The 16992-nt window shown below is 57.5% G+C and overlaps 9 protein-coding genes across 9 annotated transcripts; 4 read left to right on the top strand and 5 right to left on the bottom strand.

Moving 5' to 3' along the window:
• Nucleotides 1-34: 34 nt before the first annotated feature.
• On the bottom strand, nucleotides 35-1764 carry MKK02DRAFT_35991 (major facilitator superfamily domain-containing protein; the record flags this gene model as incomplete). Its single annotated transcript, XM_053089325.1, has 7 exons — nucleotides 35-479; nucleotides 536-838; nucleotides 883-1080; nucleotides 1137-1278; nucleotides 1348-1419; nucleotides 1467-1627; nucleotides 1673-1764. 7 exons carry the CDS (start codon nucleotides 1762-1764, stop codon nucleotides 35-37), a joined length of 1413 nt encoding a protein of 470 aa, XP_052947761.1.
• A 796-nt stretch (nucleotides 1765-2560) lies between these two features.
• Nucleotides 2561-4939, bottom strand: MKK02DRAFT_42368 (Alpha/Beta hydrolase protein; the record flags this gene model as incomplete). The annotated part of the gene is made up of 4 exons (XM_053091949.1): nucleotides 2561-3017; nucleotides 3065-4284; nucleotides 4363-4688; nucleotides 4744-4939. The coding sequence occupies 4 exons, from the start codon at nucleotides 4937-4939 to the stop codon at nucleotides 2561-2563; spliced, it is 2199 nt and encodes a 732-aa protein (XP_052947762.1).
• Nucleotides 4940-5146: 207 nt separating this feature from the next.
• MKK02DRAFT_42369 (putative aerobic respiration-related protein) lies at nucleotides 5147-6447 on the top strand (the record flags this gene model as incomplete). Its single annotated transcript, XM_053091950.1, has 5 exons — nucleotides 5147-5188; nucleotides 5241-5498; nucleotides 5572-5898; nucleotides 6104-6270; nucleotides 6333-6447. 5 exons carry the CDS (start codon nucleotides 5147-5149, stop codon nucleotides 6445-6447), a joined length of 909 nt encoding a protein of 302 aa, XP_052947763.1.
• A 733-nt stretch (nucleotides 6448-7180) lies between these two features.
• MKK02DRAFT_42370 (uncharacterized protein) lies at nucleotides 7181-8961 on the top strand (the record flags this gene model as incomplete). Its single annotated transcript, XM_053091951.1, has 3 exons — nucleotides 7181-7216; nucleotides 7317-7841; nucleotides 7885-8961. 3 exons carry the CDS (start codon nucleotides 7181-7183, stop codon nucleotides 8959-8961), a joined length of 1638 nt encoding a protein of 545 aa, XP_052947764.1.
• Nucleotides 8962-9224: 263 nt separating this feature from the next.
• Nucleotides 9225-9990, bottom strand: MKK02DRAFT_42371 (uncharacterized protein; the record flags this gene model as incomplete). The annotated part of the gene is made up of 3 exons (XM_053091952.1): nucleotides 9225-9278; nucleotides 9338-9670; nucleotides 9730-9990. The coding sequence occupies 3 exons, from the start codon at nucleotides 9988-9990 to the stop codon at nucleotides 9225-9227; spliced, it is 648 nt and encodes a 215-aa protein (XP_052947765.1).
• A 640-nt stretch (nucleotides 9991-10630) lies between these two features.
• Nucleotides 10631-11986, bottom strand: MKK02DRAFT_42372 (nucleophile aminohydrolase; the record flags this gene model as incomplete). Its single annotated transcript, XM_053091953.1, has 10 exons — nucleotides 10631-10819; nucleotides 10875-10940; nucleotides 10992-11116; nucleotides 11183-11251; nucleotides 11303-11389; nucleotides 11472-11553; nucleotides 11643-11737; nucleotides 11812-11824; nucleotides 11875-11905; nucleotides 11964-11986. 10 exons carry the CDS (start codon nucleotides 11984-11986, stop codon nucleotides 10631-10633), a joined length of 780 nt encoding a protein of 259 aa, XP_052947766.1.
• A 358-nt stretch (nucleotides 11987-12344) lies between these two features.
• On the top strand, nucleotides 12345-12827 carry MKK02DRAFT_31517 (uncharacterized protein; the record flags this gene model as incomplete). Its single annotated transcript, XM_053088314.1, has 2 exons — nucleotides 12345-12591; nucleotides 12670-12827. The coding sequence occupies 2 exons, from the start codon at nucleotides 12345-12347 to the stop codon at nucleotides 12825-12827; spliced, it is 405 nt and encodes a 134-aa protein (XP_052947767.1).
• A 162-nt stretch (nucleotides 12828-12989) lies between these two features.
• MKK02DRAFT_22885 (putative karyogamy-related protein) lies at nucleotides 12990-15767 on the bottom strand (the record flags this gene model as incomplete). The annotated part of the gene is made up of 3 exons (XM_053086641.1): nucleotides 12990-13056; nucleotides 13108-13736; nucleotides 13803-15767. 3 exons carry the CDS (start codon nucleotides 15765-15767, stop codon nucleotides 12990-12992), a joined length of 2661 nt encoding a protein of 886 aa, XP_052947768.1.
• A 328-nt stretch (nucleotides 15768-16095) lies between these two features.
• Nucleotides 16096-16990, top strand: MKK02DRAFT_42375 (FUN14 family-domain-containing protein; the record flags this gene model as incomplete). The annotated part of the gene is made up of 4 exons (XM_053091954.1): nucleotides 16096-16587; nucleotides 16649-16805; nucleotides 16857-16895; nucleotides 16974-16990. The coding sequence occupies 4 exons, from the start codon at nucleotides 16096-16098 to the stop codon at nucleotides 16988-16990; spliced, it is 705 nt and encodes a 234-aa protein (XP_052947769.1).
• Between the last annotated feature and the right edge of the window lie 2 nt (nucleotides 16991-16992).

Below are 16992 nucleotides of genomic sequence, written 5' to 3' on the forward strand. Positions count from 1 at the left end.
GATAAGGAGCTTACAACAATCCCAGTACTTCACTTCACGAGGCCGCAAATGCCGATCGTTCCCGTATTCTCCCCCCTATCTTGTGAAACACAAAAGGCAGCGGGATACAGAGCGCCATCAACCCCGCGAGGAGGCACGATCCGCCTACCGCCCCTAATTGCTCATACATCTGATTCCCAAAGAGTGGGAATCCCGCTGCGAACGCGCTCCGTAAAAACGAATTACTAGCGAGCGCACTGGCAGCGACGGGGCGGTACGCATCGACGAGGTACGTGAAGGTCGAGGTATATGCGTAGACCATGCCCATGCCGAAGAACATGGTAGATAGGATGGGGATGATCCAGGGGACGTTGGGGAATGAGGTGAGGCCGAATAGGAGGAGGCCGAGGGGAGCGAGCACGGCGCCGTACATGCCTGCGACTAGACGGGCCTCGGGTGGGGCGAGACCGCCGGCGGCTTTGGCCGTTTCGCGGTATTTCCTACTCAGTCAGCTGTAAACCCGAAGCATCGAGTGGAGGGATTTCCTGGTACTCACCGGTTAAAATATGGTTGCGTCCCAACGGCTATGACCTGCCCCAACCCAATCCCTAAGAATGCCAGCCCGCTCTGCTGCAGGTCAAAGCCATACTGCGTACGGAAGACATATGGGACGCCGCCGAACGATAGGTACAGGATGCCGAGGATGATGGCCGACCACAGGTCGAGGAAGAGCACCATGAGCTGAGTCGAGAGGAGGACGAAGGGAGTTTTGAGCGAGTGGGAGAGGGCAGAGGAGAAGGATTTGTTGGCTAGTTCGCGAGGGGATTTGTAGCGCTCGTCGCCTGTTTCTTTGCGTTTCCTACCTGATCAGCACGCGCATCAGGCAAGAAAGGAAAGACCTACAAGACAGCCCGTCTTCGTAGTAATTCCGGATCGTACGTCTCGGGAACGAAGACGAGGAGCAGGACAAGCATGACGAATGCCCAGATGATAATCACGTAGTACGTCCAACGCCAGTATGTGTTCTGGTTGATAAAGCCGGATATCAGCGGGCCGAGCACAGGACCGATGAAGGGCGCAGCCGAGAAGATCATCATTGGCCTGTGGGAGGATCAGTCACATCCGTACAAGTATGATGTCTGATGGGAGACACTCACGTTCCTACTTTCGCATTTGGGAAGACATCCGATATGGCGCCACCTGATACGGAGAGGAAGGCGCTACCACCGAATCCAGTAAGGAAGCGGAAGATGAGATGGACAGCGATATTGTTGGCGAAAGCGACAGGGAAGTTGAAGACTGATAGCGTCAGCAGCTGCGGTTTGGTACATATAGCTAAGGAGAGGCGCCGAGAAGAGGGGCACTCACGGAAGAAAGCGAGGAACGCAACGTGCATCACCCTCGCCCGCCCAATGAACTCAGATACGGGACCCAGAAAGACTGGTCTATCAGCTGCATCCACGACAGGGAGGTCAGTCATTACTCACGCGGACCAACGCCTAGACCAGCGACGAAAAGCGATATGCTCAGGACGCACACTTCCCGTGATACTCCAAATTCAGGCATCATCCCGCCGTACGTACTCCCCGCCATGCTCGAACAACATGTAACGCATTGACAGGAGACAGCAAGGATGATCGTCATTGCCCTACCTGATCAGCTCGCACTGCACTCCGGTAAGGACCTAACATACCACTTCCTCCATGTCGGTGTGTTAAGGGGACATCCAGGATCGTCCGGTCCATCCCACTTGACCACGAACTCTGAGCCCTCCTTGTCCGCCATGGAGGGCGATGAGGTGCTCGGTCTTGGCTCTTCTGATGGTGGTGTCTCATGGCTGAGACCGCGGCGACCTTGAGCCGCCTGCTTCTCTACATCCCCACCGGACATCGATAGAGAATTATCGCCCGGTGCAGCCGATCGCGAAGCGCGAGAGTTGGCCGTGGGTGTGGGAGATGTCGCGCGGGAGGGATCCTGCATGTCGCTTCCCTAGGAGAAAGGCAGCCACTCTCGCTTGAATGCTACACAGCAGCGGCGGGGAATGCAGTGACCACCGTTGAACGTTGACGGTTGATGGCTTGTTGTCGGATAGAGATGCCGATGCTGCCGAGCTCTTGGCTTTGGGCGGGTTTTGACGACGAGCAAGCTGTTTGGTCGCGCGAATTTGAGTTATCCGGCTCTATCAAGCAGGCGCAGTCAGTCTGTGAGCAATCAGATGGGATAGGATGTCAAAACCAGCAGCGGATAACGCTCAGGCGCTCAATGAACAGCAGCTACTCAGCAGCTGCAAAATGACTACCGAAGTGCTTGAAATCAGGCACCGGACTCCCGCGACTCTTACGGCCGCGGCCGAACCGGATGCTATTTTGTTTGATCCTCCTACTTATCGGCGGAATAGGGTATGGTGCCCGCCTACGCGCCGAAGGTACGGAGATTTGCGGCGTTATAGCCACGACTGCCTCGGTGGTCATAAGTAGGAGGCTTCTCTTGATCGATGACTGCACGCCCATACTGGGTGGGGAATGAAAGGAGGTTTCTACCAGTACCCATTCATCCGCAAGATCTCGTACCAACTATACTTTCACAGCAGCGTCTCCCCTAACCATTTTCTGAACGCCTCACAAGTCTCCCTCGGATCCTCATCAAACTGATGATCCCCCTCTGGCCTATACTCATACGTCACCTGACCCTTATACTCCTTCAACGCCGCCACCGTCTTCTCCATCGGCTGCACTTTATCGTCCTTCCCGCCATACGCAAAGTAGACCGGGATGGGCAGGATCTCCTTCTCGCCTCTTCTCCTGCTTACCCCCTTGGCGAGCAGGTCTAGGCGGGTCGTCATGCTCAATGCGGCGGGGGAGGGTCGGAATCCGTCTAGTCCAGAACCGATGGAGCGCTGGTTCATGAACAGTAAAGAAGGGAAGAGGGCGTGTTGGAGCATGTAGGGGTAGAGGATGGAGCGAGGGCCGCCGGAGATGGCGGTACAGATCGGAGGGGCGCGGAGGTCCAGATGGGGCTTGGCTTCCGCTTGCGAGATGCTATCTTGTCAGCTGTGCCATACAGAGAACAGCTCGGTTTAGCTTACCTGCGGTCCATCCATGGAACAGGATTCGTCTCGGTCGCCCAGAATTTATCCGTCAAATCCGTTATGGGATAAAACGGCGCCACGCATTTTACCCCCTTCTCGCCTCTGTACCCGCCTACATCCTCATCGCTCAGCCCCAGCGGCATCTCCATACCCCCAATCATCGCCAGATATCCGCCCGCTGAACCCCCACTCAGACATATCCGCTCTGCATCGATCCGCTTCTCGCCTTTACCCGCCTTGGCGATCCGCTCATTCAACTTGGTCTGAATGAAGGTGACAAGCGCAGTCACGTCCGACAGGATATCAATGATGGGTACTTGTGGCGCCAGGCGGTAATTGGGTGAGATGACAGCGACGCTTTCGCCATTGTCGTAAGGGGTCTGAGGGAGGCGCCGGAAGTGAGGTGGAAGGTTCTCTTTGTTTCCTTGCAGAAGTCCGCCGCCGTGGAACCAGACGACGACGGGGTGGCCTTTACCGGAGCTGGAGGGTGTAGGGGGGAGGTATAGGTCCAGGTCGACCTCGAGGGGGAGCGAGTCGAACGTCGCAGCGGGGAGCGTACGGTAGACGAGCCGTAGATCTGGTTGGGGTACGTCAGGCGCGGGACCGGAAGGCGTGTCTCTGGTCGTACTGGTGTCCGCAGAGCTCGAGGCGGGTGCAGCTGGTCTGGACCCAGTGAAAGTCCCCGTACCCTCCTTGTCCACCTTGCACCCCTCGGCGAGCTCGCCCTTCACCGCCCGAAGGTACCCGTTCCCACTCAATACGAGTGACGTCAGGCCCGGCATCGCCTCCCTCCCCAATCCTGCCGCCTCCACATCTAGCTCTCCCTCCAGAGCGTTCGACTCGAGGTTGACGAGGCGCAAACTCTTGAAACCGCCCGGTATCCTCAAGCCCCGCAGACCCTCCGCTGAGAGTCGATTATGTCCCAGGTTGAGCGACCGGAGCATGGGCCAAACAACCTTTGACGCCTTGGTCTGACGAGAGAATGAGGTGGATAGGAAGCCTGCTCCATAGCTGAGTCCTTCGTCTGTCGGCTCGAGGGGCGAGGAGAGATCAAGCGAGAGCAGGGCATTGTGCGATAGGTCGAGGACCTCGAGTTTGGGGAGGAGGAGGATAGCGGGAGGGACAGCGGCGAGGGCATTATGGGAGAGGTTGAGAGTGGTTAGGCGGAGTAGATCGGCGAATGAGTCTGGGAGGGAGGATATTCTGTTTGACGATAGCTAATATAAAGGTTCAGCTACTTCTGGCCATCGGTCTCAATAGCGACCAGACGAAGTAGCTAGAGGTGCCATACTCACATTAACGCTCTTCAAGCCTCCGAACGCGCCAATCTCCCTCTCCACAACCTCAACCGAATTACCCTCCACACTGAACTGCACCAATTCCGCCTCTGGTTCAACCCACGCCTCCTCCTTCTTGGCTTTATTGAACACCGCGTCCCGCTCCGCCTTCTCCGCGAGCGCCAGCTGAGCCGAGAACGTCGCTGTCATACCCTGAACGCCGGACGGTCCGGCAGCCTCCGCGTCAGGAGGATTGGACAGCTCCTTGGTCGGTATACCGAGCAAGAGGGTGTATGTCTCGGCGGGTATACGGGGGAGGTTGAGTGAGGAGAGGTCCAGCTTGCCTAAACAGCTTGATTAGCTCCACCATAGTTCTCTCGCGAGTCATATTGAGCATACCTGACTTGGCAGCTCGCTTGATCTGGCCGATAGCTGTCCGATCTTCCAGCGTGTCCGGGGCAGATGGAGCGGACTGCCCGTACCCCCTTGACGCGGCGGCATTGGCGCTCGCCTGCGCTGCGGTTGTGCGGGAGGCCGAGGTGGTAGCCTTCGCTGCGGCACGTCGGGCCGCGATCTGCTCTTTCATGGAGCTCATTCTGGCGGCGGACTATAGGTGAGATAGGTGATAGATGTACAGCGCATTGAAGCTCGTTGGTCGGACCACCTCCTGCGGCAGCGATCTAGCTGCGATTAGCCGAGCCACGTGGCGTTCACTCTGCAATCGGCCGGTCCGAAAAGTTGGCTCTGAAATAAACGTTCACATTCGCCTCCATATCTTCACTATAGACAACACCCACCTACCATGTCATTCGCCAGCTCCTCCCGCTCAGCTTTCCGCGCAATAGTGAGCTCAATTGCGCCTTGGAGATCCCCAGGCCGCATAGCTGACGTCAAAGGCAAACGCCTGCCCATCATGTTCCCGATCGGCCCTCCCCTCGATGCGCTCCCAAGCTGTCCCAGCAGCTCGAGCTGGTCCATCCAAATCCTCTCGGCACTTTGCGTCTACCACACCGCGAAAGGCTACCGCCGCAGCCGGCCCAGTCGAGTCTGAGATGCAAAGAGCAGCTCGGCGATCGATGGAACTGAGTCGGGAGAGGATGTATGCAGAGCGGGCTCAAAGGAGTCGGACGATCATGATGTACTCTGCGGGCTCAGTGAGTACCTATACCTCCACGAAAGCGATCGACTGCTCGGTCGGTATCCATGACTCTTAGCTGACACACTCAGCTCTTCCTCGCTCTCGGCGTAACATACGCCGCCGTCCCAGCCTATCGCGCCTTCTGCTCCGCCACAGGCTTCTCCGGCGTCCCCATCACAGATCCAGCCCGCTTCTCTCCCGACCGGCTGTACACGAACGAAGAAGCGCAAGGCCGCAAACGTATCACAGTACATTTTGAGGCGACGGCGAGCGATACTCTGCCATGGACGTTTTCGCCTCAGCAGCGGAGTGTGCGGGTCTTACCGGGCGAGACGGCGCTGGCGTTCTATACGGCTAAGAATCTGGGGAAGGAGGATTTGATTGGGATTGCGACGTATAACATGACGCCGGAGAAGGTGAGTTCTGCTTCTGATTGTGCTTGTGGTAAGGGAGGCTTGGGGGCAGATCGTCAGGAGTCAAGGTGGACATGGTCTCGCGAGTCGAGGTGACCCGCTATCGGCCAGGATGAACAGTCGTAGTCCTAGCCGGATCCCAGAGGTTGCTAGAGTCTGACTACTTTATGGCCCTCCCAATCGACATGAGCTGACGCTGACCCCTTAGATCGCTCCCTACTTTGCCAAAGTCGAATGTTTCTGCTTTGAAGAACAAAAGATTCGAGCAGGCGAAGAAGTCGACCTGCCTGTCTTCTTCTTTATCGACCGAGACATCATGGACGAGCCCCAGATGGACTGTATCGACGATGTCGTCCTGAGCTATACATTCTTCCGGTATGTCCATACTCTCCGCTACAAGGTGTACTTCTCCGCAGGAGCAGCAGCTGATCTGAAAGGGCGAGACGGAACGACAAAGGCCATGCGGTACCCGATGCGAGCGACGAGGTCGTGCTCCGGAGTCAGGGGTTTGAGAATTATGAGCACGCAAAGCCGATCGCTGCTTCTGCATAGGCGTGGAATGGGGATAGCCAGGTTGAGGGCAAAGCGAGCTACAGGCAGGGCGGCAGAGTATCGAGCAGTTCTCATCCACCGATCGGTCATGGCATATTTTTCTGTCGCGCGGAGGCTCAGCACTCAGCGCTCAGCAACGCACTGCATGGCATGCATGCCGTCGGATGTGTGTGACATGTGAAGATCAAGACCTCGGCGATGCTCCATGCACGTCCGAAGGCTGTGCCAATTCTATTCCTGTAGTGATACGGCCGAAGGCAAAAGATCCCGTTCGGGCAGTAGTGGCGACCAGTCAAAATCGAGGAGGAAAGGAGGAGGAAAGGGACGCGAGGGGCGCAGATCGAGGGGAAAAGAGATGATTTCGAGGTCAATACAGCACGCAACGACATCCATCCTTCCCAGTCCATCTCAGCGACGCCCAACCTCCCCCACCTTGTCCCTCCACGCGCCAAACCCCCACCCGACTTTCCGCGAGTGCGCCAAGTATACGCGGCTTGGTGAGCTTGGCAGAACCGATTTGACCCCCCTCCCGAGAATAGAAACACCCTCGCTCTAATTCGGGAACACCACCTCCTTCCACTGCACCCACTTGCTTTATCCTGTTCAGCACCAGACCAACGCCAAGCCAGCCTACTGCTCCTCGTTCTGCATACCAAGCGACTCTGGAGGATATTCAGAGCGCTCGCGGGTTATCCACAGACACGGAGACGGACACCGAGGTGGGGGCTGCAAGATGGGGCGAAAGAAGATTGAAATTAGACCGTTGGCGGTACGTTCTTCTCTCAACCTCTCACCTCCATCCGTCTTCCTCATCGATGCACTCCCATGACGCGCTACCTGATTTCGTTTGACCACGTACTGACGAACAGGACGAGCGGAACCGTAATGTGACCTTCCTCAAACGTAAAGCCGGTCTCATGAAGAAAGCATGGGAGCTGTCCGTACTCTGCGGCGCCGACGTCTCGCTCATGATCTTCGCGGCCAACGGCAAGGCGTACGAGTTCTCCTCCCAAGAGCTCGATACAGAGCTGGACCGGTACCTCGAATACGAAGGTCTCATTGAGCGGCGTCGCGCGCCCGAATTTGCCGCAATGCAAGAAGCGGGCGAGAGCGACGATGATGATGAAGAGGAAGGGGCGGGGACTGGGAAGGGTGGCAAGGCGAAGGGCGGGAAGGGGGCGGCAGGGGCTGCGGATGGGGACAAGAAACCAGTCAAGAGTCTGAAGGGGAAGGAGGTGTACAAGGTGAAGATGCCGAGTCGGCGGGAGATTGGGGCGGCGTCGGATAAGAAGCGGAAGAGGGGGGACAAGGAGGGCCAGGGAAGGCCTCAGCAGGGGTTCATTGATGGGTTGGTATCGGACAGCGATGGTGATGAGAGGTCCAGAGATGGATCGGTACGTCTACTTCTTCGGCCTCGATATTCTCGCTGACTAACAGGATATGGCCAACCTCAACTACGCCATGAATCTCGGACCCAGTACAGCTGCCGCCCAGACCCTCGCCTCCTTCCCCTCCTCCCTCCCTCCTTCACACGCCCACCCCTACGCCCAACCCTCCTACTTCCGCTCCTCCGCCAACCCGTTATCCGCACTCCAATCCTCCCCTCAGCTCAAACCCCACCTTGACGCCTACTCACCGGTATACGGCCATTCCGCACCCCTGCCCTCCTCAGCACCATCCATGAACTTCCCACCGACGATGGGCGGGCTCCAGTGGGACCCGGCACTTCTGCAGCGATACGCCGAGTTCCAGCTGCAGCAGAACCATCAGCGCCAGCATCGGCTGTTGCTCCAGCGCCAGAGGGAGCAGTTGGCGCTTATGGGTGTAGGGGTGGGTGCGGAGGGGGAGCGGCGGCTTTTGGATGATATCTTTGGAGCGGGGGGTGCGAGCGGACGAGGCTCGGCGGGAGATGGAGGGTACCCGTCTGCTGGGATCGGAGGGGGCGATACGAATTTCCTCTGGCCAACGTTCAACACCCCTCAACAATCCCTACCCCACCAGCAGCAGCAGCAGCAGCAAGCACCGCCGCAGCAACCGCAACAACATCATCATATCCTCCACCACCAACATCAACATCAATCGCAACATCAGAACCACACCAACACCCATACCCAAAATCAGAATCACACCCCACACCCCACATCATCCGTCACGCCCGATACTGTCCCCGCCCGACAACACAGCTACTACACGGACGATTTCGACTTTGATCATCGCTCTCAATCGCAACAACCGCAGACACAGGCGTCGATGAGCCAGTCTCAGACGACGCATCCCACGCCAGGCGCGGGGTCGGCGGATGGGACGGGAACGGGAACGGCCGGGGGATCAGGGGGCACAGGGGGAACGCCGTGGTATACCGGCCTAGGGGGGGATGTGGGCCGAGGGGAAGAGGTGACGTATACGAGTCCGTCGGACTTTGAGGAGATGATTGGAAGGAAGAGGGCGGGGGAGGAGATGGGGCATGGACAGGGGCCGGGTCAAGGAGTGGGAGATAAGCGGATTAGAGTATGAGGGAGGGGGTTAAGGGGGATTATCTTGGCTTGTATATTGTACTGAGTATGTTTGGGGTCTGCTGGTAATCATTTATCGGAAGGATTGAGCGATAGCAAAAGAGACAGGAGCAAGCAGTACATTTTAGCAAGTATAATGACAAGCCACACACTCAAGGTAACCTTTTTCCCTCCTTCTCCTCCTCGCGCATCATCCTAGCCTCTTTTGCAACAATCTAGCAAGCAACACCTCCTGCATCCGCCTCGCCCGCATGATCCACCTGTCTAACCAGAGATGATCACCACCAGATCGTCATCATCACTATCAGAGTCTTCGTCCTATATTGTCAGCCACGCTCGCAATCCCAGCGAACCAACAGTCTGTCTTGTAAACTCACCGACTCATCCTGCATCTTCTCGTCTTCCTGACTCCCATTCCCACTCCCGCTCCCGCTCCCATCGCTCGCCCCATCCGCATCTACACACCCGCCCTGCACCCCCAGCCCCTTAAACAACCGCCCCAGCCCGATCCGCTTCCTCGTGACCACCTTCCTTCCGTCACCGGCCCCCTTCGCCAAGGTCCCGCTATATATAGTCGAGCAGGAAATATCGAGCGCAGATTTTGCGGAAGGAGTGATGGATGCGATGGAGATGCTTCCGATATGAGTGATGGAGCGCTTTCGCTTACACCCAGGGGAGGTCTCGGCGGCGATCATGTCGAGGAGAGTGGTCTGTGGATTCAGCTGATGCCTGGTTGAGGATGACAAGGCGGAAAAGGGGGGGAACTCACAGGCTTGGAAGGAGATTTTGGAGGGGTATGATACGCCCCGGGTGACGAGGTGGCAGCCGAGGCCTGGAGAGCCCCTCCGATATGTTCGTGCAGATCCATGGAGATTGTGGTCGCGGAGCTGGCTCGAGAGGCTCGGGAGGCTCGTAGCTCGCCCAAGAGATGTCCGACCAGGTGGATGAACTGGCGACGGCAGGTAAGAACAGAGTAAACCAGGTACTCTAGCTCCGCTTGAGTCGCGGAGGCTGTGTGGGTCGACGACATATCGACTTGGGGGCACATCTTCGCGCTAATGTGGTTTTTTGGTATATCACAGGAAAGGTAGGGGCGAGGGACAATCCGCCTTCCACCTGCTGCTTATATATGTCCAACCCATCGTACAGCGCTAAGGGTGAATGGAGGAGGACAAAAGCGTTTCGAAGCGAGACGGGGAGGCGGGTGTGTGTCAGTCGAGGGCTCGGAGGTTCGGAGGCGGAAAAGCTAGAAGTGATTGGTTCGGTGAAGGCATCCCTTTCGGCAATCCACTCGGCCCCGAGTTGGGGTGATCGATGATCCGGGGGGAGCTGATTGATGAAGCTAAGAAGCTGAGACATGTTGATGTTGGCCAGGGACAAGCGATGTCATGTGTGGAGGTGGCTGGTAAGGTGGCAATGTGGCAAAAAGTAGAAGGAGAGAAGAAGGCAAATTCAAGCGGGATTCCGCGAGGAATGAGGCGGTTGGGCCAAGCGCCACAGCGCGACCTGCGTACGTTGAAACGTTGAGGAGCCAGAAGTTACTCCAGCCTCTAGACCTTTCCAGCCCCATCGACGGTCTGAATAGCTTGCTAAACATCGCTGCCCGGCCAGCAGGACTACTCATGCATACATTCCCCCCACGTTTACCCTTTTCCCACCAGACATCCCGCCTAATCCTTCTCGCCGACACGGACCAGCCACTCCCCCCTCTCCTCCTCGTCCATCTGCCTAAACATCCCCGATGCACCCGCCTTTCCATTCTTCGCCGGCTCGTCTGCCGAAGTAGACGAAATACCAATCTCAATCTCGGACGCCTTGAAGTCTGTGGCGCAGACGGTGGAGAGGCATTCAATCGCCATCTAGGTCTGTCAGCTCTTGTCCTTGTTTAGGGGTGTACTGGAGGAGCGAGCTCACCTCGATAACGTCCGCACGCTCCAGGACCTTCTTGTCCGTCTCCATCGTTTTCCACTTCTTCTCCAACTGAATCATCAGCTATCGATCTCCAGCAGCGGGAGAAAAAGCATAGCTGACGTAGTTGTTCGCCTCGGTCTGCTTCTGACCGGACGCGGTCGCCTTGTATCCCGTAAAGAACCCTGCTGGATCAAGCTGGAAGATCTGAGGTCCTCTTTCGTCGTCGGGGCCGATTAGGATCATCGCTTATGTATCAGCTTGTCGTCCCTGTGCTAAAAACACGGTCGTGGTAGCTGGAGTCTGAGACTTACAAATGCCTAAAGGCCTCATACCGGCTCGCTGAGTGTACACCTGGTTGATGTTTGCCATCCGCTTTGCGACTGACATATCAGCTTGTTGACCCTCGCAATGGCGACAGGCAGCTAGCTCACGGGCATCAGGCGTAATCTCGTAGCCGTACTTGTACCGGAAAGAGGCAGCTTCCGATCGGGTTCTTTGCACTTGAGCACGAGCGTCGGCTGACATGTCAGCTCAGAGCCGAAGAGTATTCCAAGGACACTACAGCTGAAAGGGCTTGAGCGGATAGAATGAAGCACGCACCGATCATTCCGGTCATGACGCATCCGATAGTCGGCGTGATCTGGAACAAGTGGGTGATGGTCTCGGGGTCAAGAAGCTTGTCCTGAAGTAGGTTAGCACCTTCGACGCTGTACATGCCCCTCCTCGAACGACAAGGACCGAGCGTAGGAAGCACAGAAGAGAAGAACTCACGGGAACTTTGCGTTGGGTGATGACTACCGCAGTGTCCCTTCCCCGCACAGCGACGGCGGTGACACCTGCACCTGAGATGGCCTTAAACGCATATTCTACAGATGTCAGCTGTTTATTCCCTCTTGAGCACGGCAACGTCTGCGGCTTGAATATGGAATGGGCAACTGACCGACTTGATACAGCTAGGATAGATCAGCATTGGTCAATCTGGAAGCAGGAATAGAAGACTCACTCTTCCTTCTGGTGAGAAGACAGTCAGGTATCTGTCAAGTCAGCTGTAGACCTAGACTCAATACATAGAGCAGCTCATAGGTGACTTACCGGTCATAGGATGATCGGGACATGATGAAGGAGGTTCAATCGGGCAAACGGGGATGTTGCGCTTGTTTACGCGATTATGCACCTGTTTTCTTCGCGGGATCTGGTGTCTATCAAGCTATCTCGCGGCTCTGCGTCGACAGACGAGCGTAGTGTGCTATATATGAGGTGTATGAAGCAAAGGTATGAATGGACAAGAGTCGAAGGAGCTGACCCAGCGTTCGCGTTCGTACGTTGCGTTCCTCACGTTCGGCGGGTTACGTAACGCTGCCACCCCGTGCGTCAGTGCGCGCAGAATTTTCCGACCGAGAGCCAGCTGAAAGATCCATCATCTGTCTTCGTCCATCACCACCACCACCCCATCACACCACAACACCACACACAATGGCCAAGTCCCTCCGCGCCAAAAGCAAGCAAGCCAACCGGCGCAAGAAGAGGAACGACGAGAACTCGCATTATGCCGCGGTAGAAGCGAGCCGGTTGAAGGCTGTCTCGGATCGATTATTGGGCAAGGACAAGAAGGAGGGGGAGGCGGCTGGCGCTGGAGCTGGAGCTGAGGGGGCTGAGGGTGCAGAGGGAGCTGAGGGAGCGGGGGAGGCTATTGAAGTAGAAGAGGAGAATATGGGCGAGGGTAGGTCTCTTCCGTCGCTATCTCATCAACTACAGCCGATCTGATTGCCTGAGGAGGAAGCCCGGAACTGACCATCAGCACCCAAGAAGATCTCCACCTCCGGCCCAAGGCAGAACCGCCGACAAGAATGGCGCGAGAGTAAAGGGATGGATCCCAAGCCTAAGAGTATTGGACAGAACAAGCAGGGGAAACCAATAGCTTCGCGCAAGGCTGGGCGCAACAAGCGGAGGCGGTAGGCGGCGGGATCGGGGAGGGCGGGCATCACGTTCAGGGCTGTGCAGAGGGAGAGAGAGGATTCGGACCTGTTGTATCATACTTTCCTTTTCGCTGTATGATATCCCATTACATGCTCTAACCCAGATTACCAAGTATACCATCTAAGCTCTAATTGCCACTGCCTACTCTGGCCGCTTCAACTCCTCCAACAACTCCTTCAATTTCTCCCATTCCGCCGTCTCTTCGAACCTGGTATATCAGCTACAGCGCTAACGGCCTCATCGCACAATCCGCACTCACATATCCTTCGTCCTGCCCATAAAGGTTCTCACAATCCCCTTGGCGGTAAACCTCCAATCCCCCTTCCTCCCCTTCTCCTTCGCCCGTGGTCCCAACCCCTCCAACACACCCACAAGCTCCTCCACCTCCCTCGCTGCCTCTTTGAACCTCCCCTCCCCCCTCTCCGCCGCCTGATCACTGACCGGCCCGACCCGATACGCTTTCAAGTAATCGTCCATCGCCCCCCCCCAGTCCTCTTTCCACCGCAGTAATCTCGCGTGACATCGCCACAGCCGAGCATCATCCGATACGCGGGGTAGAATGACTGTATCAAACAACCGCTCGACGATTGGAAGTAATCCGAACCCCTCGTTCGAGGTCGTAACGGGTGCAGCGGGGGAACCGCCATTCCAGTCATCCCGAGTGACGCTGTCGACGAGTTTGTCCAGGACGTCCATGTCCACCGGCATCGTGGCGGACTGCTCCTCCATCAGCCGAGACATGGCCCGGGCCGACTCGGCGAGCTCTCCGACGTCGATCGCGATGAGCATGTAGTTGGCCCACATGCGCCAGTTGGTAGGGGAGAATTTGAGACCGGTGCGGAGTGCGCGGAAAGCCAGGAGTTTGTTGTCGAATGCGGAGCTTTTGGACTAGGTTGATCAGCTGACCGCCTCAAAACGTACGTGGGCATGATAGCTCACCTCGACCTCTTCTACATCGCCGTCCCCCGCTGCTGCGCGCTTATCCTCCTGCAGCCGCAGATACACCGCCGCGAGGTTATTCCACCCCTCCCCGTCCTCCTCATCTACGCTGACCTGCCGCTGGAACGCATCCCTCGCCTCCACCCACCGCTCCAGTCGCACAAAGCACACGCCGAGCGTGAACCACACTCTCGCATATAGCGGGTTGATCGCCCCCGCCGCCTGGAGAACCGGTATAGCCTTTTCCCATTCTCCCGCCGAAACGAGCAGAGACCCGAGCGACCTTCTCGACCTGGACGACGTCCCACCAGACACCTCCCACGCTTTCTCGTAATACCCCGCCGCCTCCTCTTTCGCTTTGCGCGGATCCCGACTCGCCTCGTCCTTCCCCAAGGTGATATCTCCGAGGAGACACCATAATTTCCCTTCCCTTGCTTTCCCCATCTTGACTTTCCTATCCTCCGACACTGCCACCCTGGCGAGCGATGAAACCACATCGCTCTCGACTTTCTTGCCCTCCAGTAGATCCCGCACAATCTTCTCGGCCTCACTCTCCCGCTCCATGCGCTGCAAACATCCCACCGCATCCTCCCACATCTCCAGCCGGCCAAAGATCTCTAGAGCACTCCGCGTCACTCCAACGGTCATATACCGCTTGGCAAGCTCGCGCTCCATCTCCCACCGAGACGGCAACGGGAGTTGGTGGAAGTACGCGAGACGTTCCTGTGGCGCCGAGTCGGATGTCGGCATCTGATCGATCAGAGCAGCGAGCTGGAGGGTGGAGCGCTCGACCGTGCGGCTCCGGTCGGCCTCGAGACGCGAGCGAAGGAGGAGTGCCGTGGTGTGGATAGACCAGTTCCGGGGGTGGGTGACCACGCGGTGGATGAATGGCATCATCTGCGACGACGTGAGGCCGGAAGAAGGGAGGGAGTTGTGTGTGTTGAGACAAAGACCGAGGAGGAGGGTTTGGTCCAGGGGATGTAAGGCGGGTTGGTTGGCCGGGTCGATATGGGAGAGCGGTGAGGTTGAGGTGGGGTCCACAGTGGTTTTGGTGAACTCCGTCTCTTCCAGCAGAGTATCGTCGTTCAGCGCCAGCGTTTCCGGTAGATTTGACGCCGCCCCTTGTTCCCCCTTCTCCCCGACTACAGCTACCTCCTCGCCATCCCGCTTCCTCGACTCGGCGAGCAAGACCAGCTGACTGTGGATATGCACCTGGTACTTCGTCTTCCGCCCCAGCGCACCTGTGAGCTCATACTGCAGCTCGCTCGCCTTGGCCGCTGCCAGGAACTCCTGGTTCGCCACCTTGTCATTTCCGAGCGCATGATGATACTTGCCGAGCTCGATATGGAGGGACGTCCGGAGATCCTGCTCCGCTGGTGGTATACCCGCTTCCAGCGCGGTAATGGCTGAGAGGGTCGATGAGGGGAGGGCGACCGGATCATCCAGTAAAGCAAGATGGACGAGGTGTGCGCGCAGGAGCCACCATACTAGTGTAGGCGGCGGTGAGGAGGATGAAGATAGGGAAGCGAGCAGTCGGAGGGAGAGGACGAAGAGGGAAGGGTGTGACGCGAGATGGTATGCCGGTTCGCCATTGAGGGTGAGGAGGGGGATAGCCCGGGACTCTAGGTCTTCTCCGCCAGAGCTGGAGGAGGCCGAGGGGAGGAGTTGAGAGGGACTGAAGGTGAGGTCGGGACCGGTCCAGTTCGCCTGGACGAAAGCGTGGAGGAGCGCAATGGCGATGACCAGCTGTACCTCCGTGTCTGCCGTAGCAGTGGGGCCGCCCCCACTGGCCGCAACGTGAGACAGTAGACCTTCCGATAGACCCGCCTGGCTGCCGAATATCCCCTTCGTTTCGTCCGAGAGCAGAACCGCCGCAAAGTCCGCCTCGGCCAGCGCTTTTCCGAGTTCACGAGCTCGTGACGGACCCTCTGAGGGGGCCCTGCCGGCGAGGAGGTCCCATTCAAATTGCGAAGACGACATGATTGCGGATATCGCGTCTACTTGGACGGGGTAGTTGGTCCTACTGCTTAGATGGAGGGGTTGAATGTTGATGATCAACCAAGGTGGAGGGCCAACTTTTGGGTCGCCAACTTTTGGCGGGAGGAATGGAGATCTGTGCACATCTCCATATCTCTTACGGCATGTGACCGGAAAGGGGTTGTTGGTGTGATGAGCCGACGTCATGCGACGACGATGGCGATGGTGTCGCCGGTAAACGTCTAACTCGAGTGGTGCATCCCTCTCTCTCTCTTTCTAACGTCTACAGCGCAGCCATCTATCTTCTCCGTCAACAGCCCTTTAGCCCAGCATGTCATTCGCACCCGGCCTCCTCCCGCGCCTGTTCCCCACCTCGGCCCCTCGCGCTCTCTTCCGCCCGGCCGCCCGATCCCTACACACCTCCCCCTCTCACTCCCAATCTCAATCAGCCGCCGCCCGTTTCCTCGCCTCGCGCGCCCCCGCCCCTGTTCGCGCTAAAGCAATCTCCATCCCCCGCTCCCTCCCCCGTTCATCCCGAAACCAGCTCTACACTTTGGGTCTCGGACTCTCTTTCGTAGCGTATACGGCCTTCTCCCCGTCCCGCTCTGTCCAGTGTCAATCGGCCACTAGTCCAGGTGGGGTGTTCGGCGCCAAGCCGGCTGCGAGCGGACGGGCGGATGATCTTCCGGATAGCCCGGCGAGTATATTGAGCGTGTCGGAGTTGGGATTCGGGGCGGTTGCGGGGATCTGTGCGGGTGTTTTCTTGAAGAAGGGGCTGAAGGCTTTGGCTTTCTTGTTGGGTGGAGCGTTTGTCTTCCTCCAGGTGAGCTACCCGCTTGTCTTCAGCTGCACATATTGCGGAGGAGTTCTAGCTGACATGGTAGTACATGAACTCCCGATCCCTCGTCAATGTAGACTGGGCCAAGATTTCCTCGAAATACGACGAGACGTTCGGCACGCGTACCTCCTCGGGTATCCGCGCGCCCAACGTCAAGGGCGCATACAACTGGATCGTAGACTTTATCACCGCCAACTTCCAGCGTAAGCTCATTTCTCCACATGTCATTTGCGGGATGTAGCTGACACGAGCAGAGAGGGCAAGCTTCCTCGCTGGGTTCGCGCTCGGTATCCGTATGGGATAGAGAGGGGATCAGCTGCGGGCAATCTCAATCAATGATAATATGTAGCTGGGAAAAAGAATGAACGAAGTCAATACACGTTCGTAACC

This window comes from Dioszegia hungarica (assembly GCF_025882075.1).
Source record: "Dioszegia hungarica strain PDD-24b-2 chromosome Unknown MKK02contig_6, whole genome shotgun sequence".
Lineage (NCBI taxonomy): Eukaryota > Fungi > Basidiomycota > Tremellomycetes > Tremellales > Bulleribasidiaceae > Dioszegia > Dioszegia hungarica.